Consider the following 10,175-nt stretch of genomic DNA (forward strand, 5'->3'; position numbering starts at 1 on the left):
TACTTTTCTGTTTGCCTCATCATTTTTTTTTACCTCTTGTCTGAAAAACAGGATGTACTAGCATACATGAGGCCTCAGATTAGAGCAAACCTCTGCACTTTTACCAAAATATGTGGTGGACATTTCAGTTGTATTTACTCTAGTTTGAACTGCACCATAAACTTCCTGACCACAACTGGGACATCGCAGAGGGAACTCACATGTTAGTAGCCAAGCACCGCATTGTAGGCCGCCACATAAAAAGAAAATTCACCGTTGAACACAAATTACATAATCATCATGCCATTTAAATATTAATTAAGTAAGAAGTCAAATTGTAAGAAGACAAACTGCTATAACTAAAGGAAAGACATTTCAGCCCATTCGAAACATATAATGAAGCATTGTGAACATTATATCAAAGATATTCATCCCAATATCTGCAGTGGACTCATTTATTACTGGTGACCTACCAAATCAAAAAAGTTAGTGAAAGAAATAAAGTTAATATTTTAAGGCAAAAATATCACTTACCAATTTATGTCCAGTGAAGCAAAGTTTGCTCTAATATACTGTATATTTCTAATATACTGTATATATATTTCTCATGACCCTGTTATAGAACCTAAGCAAATCTTTGTAGAGACTTTTTTCCAGATATGCTTTATGCAATTTCCTCTAGACATTTGAAACATCTGTATTTTGAGGATCATCTGGGCTGTGGTCCTATATCAGAGGCTGTAAATTATTTCTGAGGTTATCTTTGGCCTGCTTCACATTTTTCAGTTCTCCTCAATACTGGTGTCTCCAGATCATATGAAGGTCCTAGCGACAACAGTTTGTCTTGCAATTTGTTCACCACTTTATTCCTTTTATTTTTTAATGAATAACGTGTTACTGGTAACTTGTTATACATGTTTATATTATAGTAAGAAAGGGTTAGTTATGTGAAGTGAATTATTTCAGAAATGAAACCCTTTATGTGACATATTTCTAACAGAACTTAGCAGATATTAAGCAAAAATGTAGAATTTCAGGTACATGTGATTACGGCACATTACAGCACTGTGAATGGTATCTAACAGGAGCTCATAAACGTATTATGTTTTAGTATGACTTTTCTGAAAGGTTGTGGTGCCTCCTTCCGCAACAACTGCCTAAGAGCCTGTTGTAAATTCTCTGTTTCCGATAAGGTCCCTCCCTACAAGCCTATGCAAGATGCCAAATTAAATTGAGAGTCTCTAAAAGCTGAATTTTCTGAATCATGTCAGTAAAAAGAATGAGAGAACTGCATGCCTTGGCAATTGTAAATATGTATATATATATATATATATATATATATATATATATATATATATATATATATATATATATATATACAGTCAGGTCCATAAATACTGGGACAGTGACACAGTTTTGGTAATTTTGCCTCTGTACACCACCACAGTGGATTTGAAATGAAGCAGTCAAGATGTGACTGAAGCGTAGACTTTCAGCTTTAATTCAAGGGGTTTAACAAAAATATTGCATTAACCGTTTAGGAATTACAGCCATTTTCTACAGAGTTTCTCCATTTTCACAGGCTCAAAAGTAATGGGACAAACTAATATAATCATAAATATTAGGATTATTTTTATTACTTGGAGGTAAATCCTTTGCAGTCAATGACTACCTGAAGTCTGGACCCCATGGACATCACCAAATGCTGAGTTTCCTCCCTTGAGATGATTTGCCAGGTCTTTACTGCAGCCATCTTCAGTTGCTGCTTGTTTGTGGGTCATTCTGCCTTCAGATTTGTCTTCAGTAAGTGAAAAGCAGCTCAGTTGGGTTGAGGTCAGGTGACTGACTCGGCCATTTAAGAACATTTAATTTCCAAGCTCTTGGGCTGCTTTCACAGTATGTTTTGGGTTGTTATCCATCTGTACTGTGAAGCGCTGTCCTATCGGTTTTGCAGCATTTCACTGAATCTGAGCAGAAAGTATAGCTCTGTACACTTCAGAATTCATCCTGCTTCTTCTATCAACAGTCACATTATCAATAAACCCCAGTGACCCAGTTCCATTGGCAGCCAAACATGCCCATGCCATAACACTACCTCCACATGTTTGATGGATGATGTGGTATGCTTTGGATCATGAGCCCTTCCTTTCCTTCTCCATACTTTTCTCTTCCCATCATTCTGGTACAAGTTAATCTTGCATCAGAACTGGTCAGGCTTTTTTTTAGAGGTTTTTTAGCAAAGTCTAATCTGGCCTTTGTGTTCTTGAGTGTTACCAGCGGTTTGCATCTTGAGGTAAACCGTCTGTATTTACATTCATGAAGGTGGCTCTTGATTGTAGACTTTGACAATGATAGGCCTACCTCCTCCAGAGTGTTCCTGACTTGGCTAGATGTTGTGAAGGGGTTGTTCTTCAATAAGAAAAGAATTCTGCAATCATCCACTTTAGTTGTTTTCTGTGGTCTCCCAGGCCTTTTGGTGTTGCTGAGCTCGCCAGTGCGTTCCTTCTTTTTAAGAATGTACCAAATTGTTGATTTGGCCCTCCTAAAGTTTCTGCTATCTCTCTGATAGGTCTGTTTTGGTTTTTAAGCCTAATGATGGCCTCCTATATATATATATATATATATATATATATATATATATATATACAGGTATATGTATATATGTATACATGTATGCACATACATACACACACACACACACACACACACATACCCTGTATATGTATACATGTATGCACATACATACACACACACACACACACACACACATATACTGCGAAAGCAACTCAAGACTTTTTGAAGGCAAAGAAATGGAATATTCTTCAATGGCCAAGTCAGTCGCCTGATCTCAACCCAATAGAGCATGCTTTTCACTTACTGAAGACAAGACTGAAAGCAGAAAGACCCACAAACAAGCAGCAACTGAAGGTTGAAGGCCTGGAAGAGCATCTCCAGGGAGGAAACTCAGAATTTGAGTTTTGAGGACATGGGCTCCAGACTTCAGGCGGTCATTGACTGCAAAGGATTTTCACCCAAGTATTAAAATTATGGTTATATTTACAATTATGTCACTTTGTCCAAATACATTTGAGCCCCTGAAAATGGAAGTACTTTGTTGAAAATGGCTGTAATTCCTAAACGGTAAATGCCATATTTTTGTGGAACCTTTTAAAATAAAGCTGAAAGTCTACACTTCGATCTCAAGAAAAAATCATGCATAAAATATCAGCAGATATCATTCCTGTTAGCCAAGAACAAGAACCTGAGGCTACAGTGGGCACAGGCTCACTCAAACTAGACAGTTGAAGATAAGAAAAAAATCACCTGGTCTTTTTCCCGTCTTCAACTGTCCAGTTTCAATGAGTCTGTGCCCATGATAGCCTTAGATTTTTGCCCTTGGCTGACATCCAACTCAAGTGCTTACTTGAGTTACTATAGAAACATTGAAACTGGACAGTTGAAGACTGGAAAAAGACCAGGTAATTTTTTTGATGTATTATGTGTTCTGAGATGCTTTCCTGCTTACCACAGACATAAAGAGTGCTTACTTGAGTTACTATAGACTTCCTGTCAGCTCAGACAAGTCTGGTCATTCTCCTTTGACCTCTCTTATCAACAAGGCATTTCCACCCACAGAACTGTCGCTCACTCAATGTTTTTTGTTTTCGCGTCATTCTGTGTAAACTCTAGATATTGTTGTGTGTGGAAATCCCAGGAGATCGGCAGTTTCTGAAATACTCAAACCAGCCCATCTGGTATTAACATCAATGCCATGAACAAAGTAACAAAGATCACACTTTTCCCCATTCTGATGTTTGAGGTGAACGCTAACTGAAGCTCTTGATCTGTATCTGCACGATTTTTTGCATTACGCTCCTGCCACATGATTGTCTGATTAGATAACTGCATGAATATGCAGGTGTACAGGTGTTCTTAATAAAGTGAAAGGTGAGTGTACATATACAGTATATACGTATAACAGATGACTCTGGATTGACCCTTTGCTTAAACCCAGGGTTTCTGTCCAGAAACATATTACCCAATTTTGCAACCTTGTAGCATTTCACAGGTAAAAGACAGATTTTAGAGACATCCGCTTCAGCTCTGCTGTGCCCATTGCATGTTCTACTGTACTTCTTGCACATAATAGTGGTCATTTGATACTCAGTCCAACTGTTTATCTGTCATAGAGGAAACAGAGACTGGTCCATTGGGTGATGGACTTTATCACCATGGCCTATAAGCTGGCTGGACATTCGGTCCCTATCATGACTTGCCAATCTAGACACTCTAGGAGTGTCTCTTCTTTATAGATGGCACTTAGAGGCATGTGAAATAAATTATGTGCCTTGTAGGCCTGTCAGCGCATCTCACTCCATATAGGTAGGGGTTTTCAGTTATGGACGGGTGTGTTCTGTGGCTGGATCTCAAACCATATTGGCTATACTAAATAACTTAGTACCCCACGAATGGATCCATTACTATTTTAAGCACACCATTTTAAGCATTGAGACACAACCTGTGTGTAGGCACATAGGCAAAGTTAGGCTATGTTATGGCAGGGTTTGGGGTAAACAGGTAAGTGAACAGGTTATTTCACAATTACAGCTATTGTTAAAAAGCAGTTAATTTGTTTTCATATGCGAAAAATCTCAACAACTATTATGCCAATACAGTCTTCCAACCATTTTAAATAATTTTATGTTCTCTGTTTGGTTCGGTCCGTGTCTTGACCAGTTTTGCCACAGCTGAAATCTGCCAACCATACTCATCATTCATGCGCATGCACACAAGAAGTGTTTTCAAGCTATTTTGACCCAATACTGTAACTCAATACTGCAAATTTATTTGTTTGTTTAATGTTTTTCTTACTCTAAAGCAATTCTACTCTATGTTTTTCTTACTCTAAATCCATTTTAAACCAAAAATCTAACTAGCCATGAATATACATTTATAAAAGGCAATATATTTTGAATGCGATATCATATTTTTCTGTCATACTTAGTTTTAACTACTCAATCAAAATAAATTAAAAAAGCAATAAAAAAGTTCGTTAACTCAAATCTGTTCCTAACACATATAAGTCATGACACGTTTAATAATGAGCTGCTGAGGGGGTTCAGTTGTGTCGAGAGTTAGAAAACCTTGACACTATGCAGGTCAGTGTGACGCAATTAATCAAGCTAAGAAACACTTCGGTTTGTGGGATATGAAAAGTGTGGGTGTTTGAAATGAAATACCTCTATTCGCATGTTTACTTTCAATTTAAACCTATTTCAAGAAAACACCCACACACCTGATCAGCTTCAGGTCAGAATCAGGAAAAGGAAATGGAAAAATTTATTTAAACATCTCAGAATGCTATAAATATATTGACATATGATATGATATCCATGTGGACTAAAGTAACATCCATTAAGTTCCTTTTGACATTTGATAACTGTCTACAAGGCACTACCATAGACATTTTATTTTGAGATCTAGTCATTTCCTGTTTTTTTTCCACCTCATAAAAATACACAGTGGGGGTTGAGATCTTTAAAGCACACTCAGCACACTGTAGGTTGACATGTCTGACAGAATCTTTACTCTTCTCCTTTCTCTGACACTTCAAGATGGTAAGTGGCTATAAAGCAAATAGTATATTCCTTTTATTCTCTACCATCAACTATGTTTGCTTAAGTTAATAGAAAAAACATCAACCGGCTTAAACTATAGATTAAACTATTCATTGTGAGCAGTGGCTAATCAAAACATTTTCATTATTTCTCTGAAACTATTTCTTCGGGGGTAAGTGGATTCCTACTGAGAGTAAAACATTTTGTGGAATAGTAACATTTGATCATACATAGATTTATATAAATGTACAGTTATATGGCTTTATACATTTATGTACTGTATTTATATCTGTGCATATATGTTTTCAACATCTTCTCTATTTGTAGCCATTCCTTTATCATGTTTTCTTTTTCAAGTGTGCTTTCAGCAGCAGATTAAAAGAGATTGTCATTCATTTAGAAGATAAAAATGGGCGTGTTGATAGTTTTCACCTCACTAAAAGCCTAATTACATTTTTAACCATATTTCCATTTTTAATTTCTACAAATGGCTTAAATTCAAAATTAGTTTGCATTAGTTAGCACTGATTGACACTCAGGATAGACATTGCCTATTAAGATAACAAGTCTTCTAATTTATCACTAGTTTTTATTTATAAAGCTAATCTGTTGATTTTTTTCAGTATGCACTGGATTCCAGGTGTGGACATTATTGCAGTACAACTGGAAAGATATCAACTCAGTCAATATCATATGCCAACATAATGCACTGGAACACTGGACTATTGGTGCCAGTGTGTTAATTAATGGCAAGAAGGTGTGCAACACAGACAAAAACAGCACAGCATGTGAAGGGAGAAAAGAAAGAAACCAGTTCAATTTTACACTGAAAATTACTGATGAGGAAAAAGGACTTCCATATAATTGTATGGTTTACAGAAGCACCCCACTCCCCATCCAAGTGAGAACGGGAGAACAAATTAAGCTGTTGCCAGGTGAGAAATATGAGCCATGTTTGGAAAATAAACTGTATCAGCTGTATTAACTAGCCTTTACCACACAAAGAAGTTTTGTTATATGTGATGCTAAAAAATTAAAATGAGTGCCAGCTGTAAATCAAATCATAGTTTTATATTAATGTTCTTCTTATGTTATCATTTCTGTAGTAACAACTATTCACAGGGACTTGTTTGGGAGATGGCCTACATAATCTTAAAATTTTAAAAATACATGTGATAACGTATAACCATTAACAAATAATCATTAACTTGGTGAAGCCGGGCTCCCAACTGGTGCAACAGAATAGCGTTCACCAGATTGTTGGCAGAACACAAGTTCAAATCTGGACAATGCCATAGCCATTCATGGTCTAGAGACCAAGAGAGCAAAATTGGCTGTGCTCTCTGGGGCAGGAGACACTAGCCAATCAACACTAGCCAATCAACACTAGCCAATCATGGGCATCTGTGAGCTCATGTATGCAGAAGAGGGCAAATAGCATTTTCCTCCATGTGTGTTTTGCTGCGCTGTGGTGTAGCATGAGTACCAGTTTGAAAAGATGTGTTTGTCTGGCTTCACGTGTTTCGGAGGAAGCATAGTTGGTAGTTGTCATATGATGGGGCAAAACTGGGGAGAAAATGGGGGACGAAATAAAAAAAAAAACCATGGTAAAGTTTTCTGTAAAGAGATGTTTATTTAACATTTTAACATTTAATCTTAGGTGTTTAAAATATAACTATATCTGTTTACAAGTGTGATGTGTCATATTGAAATGTTGGCAAATTGCTGTGGTATAAGAGGAATAAATCACCTCAGTGCATGCTGATGTTAAAAAAAACACACTTAAGCACGATCATCATTGCACCACGTCACTGATTCTTCTTATAGAAGTGCACCTTGTCATGTAGTATTCCTTACTTACAAAATGTATATAACTTTACGGAAGTTTGAATCATTACATTCTTGAAGCAGTTAATGTACGATTATGTCCATAGAAGCAAAGAGTTAAAAATGTCCTTTGTATTATGTTTTGAAGGATGTGATATTCTACCTCCGATACCTACAAACTCATGCAGCTGCTTGGATGTGGACAATGATTGCCCTCATGCTACTTTAACCAGTTTACTCACCTGGGCGCTGCTTGGACTTGTGCTTCTCTACAGTTTGATTATTACTGCTTTTTATATCAAACTAAGGGTAAGACAATAATCTGGTTAACTTCACTGATTGATTTTGTAGGCTCCTGTGAGCTTTTACTGGTCCTTGTGCTCAACTCATTGCTAAGGATAATTAATACCAAGATTTCATGTTTTACAAAACAAACTGGCTACAAAAAAAAACAAAACAAACAAAAAAAAAACTACATCTCTTGTCCTTTTCTGTAGATCAAGTTTTCTGAAGAGCTTACCATAACCTATGTTCCAATGCAGGTAGGAAACTTATACATACTTTAGACAAATGCCCATGCTTTCCAGAATGCCTATGTTTTGTTAAACTAGAGTATGTATCAACCATATACTGAGGCGTTGTTATCAATTTGATACTTCTTTTTTTTTCTTGATGGTGCGTACAGTGATTTAGATTTATACCAGAAGGCTGTTGAATTGTTGAATTTGATTCCTCAGAAGGTGTTGATTCATTTTTTTTGACGACAGCTCTGACAGTAGTTCCGGTGGTAATTCATATCACAGGTTTCAATTATATATAAATTATAAATTCTAATAAATTAGCTTTTCTATAGTAACAGGGACGTGCATGGTGAAAGCTCCACAAAATCTAACAATAATAAATGGAACTTTAAAAAAAATGTTATTTTACAAAGACAAATCTGTACTCATTAATATGGTGAAGCTTTATGAAAGGAGACATTTATTTAACATTCATGGAAGGAGTCTCCAGTCTTCGCTATCAGAGAGGAACCTGTATCTTTAGGAAGCTAAGAGCCCTAAAAACAAAAAAGTGTAATATAGATTTTAGCAATTTGCTGTTTTGGATTACAACCATCATGACCTATATTTTCTTCATCAGTCTTCTCTTTAGATCATGTTCTGTATTGGCACCTTTAATATACCTACACTTACTGGATTGGATATAGCATAGACTGTACATAGTTGTTACAATATTTAAACTCTAGTCATTTGATGACATCAAAGATACGTATGTGATTTAACTCATTGATTTTTTTTTATGTGGCTCTTGATTTGTCTCAGTTGAAGTCCAATTAGGCCAAAACAATGGCACTATAAGTTTTTACTTTGATATATAATAATGGTGCCATTAAGACATTGTCCCAGCATTTGATAGAAAGGGTTGTAAGAATTACTATATACTATAGTGAAGTACAAATTATACTTTTGTATTCACTTCTATTTTGTGTCTTCGTCTGCAGAAAAATTGGGTCAGACCCAAGGTAAGTGACACACTTTCATGCATTCATCATCTTTCTTTGTGAATACATTGCTAAGGGGTAAGCAGTCCTCTTCCTGGAGTGCCTAAGGATGTGCAAGTTTTGTGTGCCAATTCTACACACAGATCTACACACTGATGTAAATCTGATGACAATCTACTGATCTAACACACAGGCACAGAAATGTTAGCACTACATTGTGCACAAGAAGCACACCAGGAAGATTGTTACCTTTTATAATAAGTGTGTGATATCTGAAGTAAATGTAACTTTTTTTTTTTCATTTTCATAACTTGAGAGTAAGTGTGTATTACTACTAACCTACTAACCCATTTCAGAAGAAAGTGAAAGCACACGGAGCAGACAAGAATGCAGAATACATGGACATGCGTGAGGTGCATCAGCAAGCACAACCCATCAGAGACGTGAACCACAACTCTCGCTTGAATCCTGTGGGCTCTAATGTCTGATCTTCCTGTGTTTATGCATATGAGTATCGGCTTTAATAATAATACAGTAGAGAAAACTGTAGTCTACATTGCATTCATCTGAAAAAGGAAAAAAACAACAGTGTAATCCATGTCTTTAGGACTTTGCGACACTACTTGCAAATCCAGCAATCAAGCAGCTCAATTAAATATTGTATTGTCTTTAATCTAGATAAAAAGCACAATTTATAAACATATGTTTGCTATACCTAATGCTTGTACCTTTGCTATCTTGCTCCTAGGTGGATACTGTTTATACAGCAAATGCTGTATGTTATATTTTGGTGTTTTTCATAAAAATATAAAAAGCACTGAGAGTGTGTATTGTGACTGTATTGTCAATTCAATTTTATTTTTATAGTGCTTTTAACAATAGACATTGTCACTAAGCAACTTCACAGAAATCCAGATGTAGATTTAGATCCCTAATGAGAAAACCTTGAGAGGAACCAGACTCAAAAGGGAATCCATCCTCTACTAGGTGACACTAGATAGTGAGATTATAATATCATTACTCTTCTACAACTGTATACTGTGAAGTTAAATAGTACTCAGTGTGTTGGAAGGATGTTCAGCATGAGCATATTGTCCTGGGATGAGCACAGACCAGTCTCTGTGATTACAACAGCAGTTGATATTTATTCTATTTTTAGTGGTAGTTAATCACATCAGTAATTTGAATGGATTATTCATTATAATTTGTTTGGAAGTAGCATAATTTAATGTATACTATACAATAATGGT

At 36.1% G+C, this 10,175-nt stretch overlaps 1 protein-coding gene across 2 annotated transcripts; it reads left to right on the top strand.

Annotated features, from left to right (window-relative positions):
- Positions 1–5,491: 5,491 nt before the first annotated feature.
- si:ch211-67e16.3 (uncharacterized) lies at positions 5,492–9,742 on the top strand. Of its 2 annotated transcripts, none has more exons than XM_026912948.3 (6): positions 5,492–5,597; positions 6,221–6,532; positions 7,573–7,733; positions 7,922–7,966; positions 8,926–8,946; positions 9,282–9,742. In XM_026912948.3, the coding sequence occupies exons 1-6, from the start codon at positions 5,549–5,551 to the stop codon at positions 9,411–9,413; spliced, it is 720 nt and encodes a 239-aa protein (XP_026768749.1). In that variant the 5' UTR covers positions 5,492–5,548; the 3' UTR covers positions 9,414–9,742. The 2 variants fall into 2 exon arrangements, with proteins under 2 accessions (XP_026768749.1, XP_026768751.1); XM_026912950.3 differs by having other exon boundaries at positions 9,285–9,742.
- The last annotated feature ends 433 nt before the right edge of the window (positions 9,743–10,175 follow it).

Source organism: Pangasianodon hypophthalmus, chromosome 5 (genome assembly GCF_027358585.1).
Source record: "Pangasianodon hypophthalmus isolate fPanHyp1 chromosome 5, fPanHyp1.pri, whole genome shotgun sequence".
Classification (NCBI taxonomy): Eukaryota; Metazoa; Chordata; class Actinopteri; order Siluriformes; family Pangasiidae; genus Pangasianodon; species Pangasianodon hypophthalmus.

Excerpts from the sequence above, each read along its gene's own strand:
- si:ch211-67e16.3 (XM_026912948.3), top strand. The coding sequence starts at position 5,549 with ATGTCTGACAGAATCTTTACTCTTCTCCTTTCTCTGACACTTCAAGAT. Across the intron at positions 5,598-6,220 it reads TTCTCTGACACTTCAAGATG|TATGCACTGGATTCCAGGTG; the intron begins GTAAGTGGCTAT and ends GATTTTTTTCAG. Across the intron at positions 6,533-7,572 it reads ACAAATTAAGCTGTTGCCAG|GATGTGATATTCTACCTCCG; the intron begins GTGAGAAATATG and ends TATGTTTTGAAG.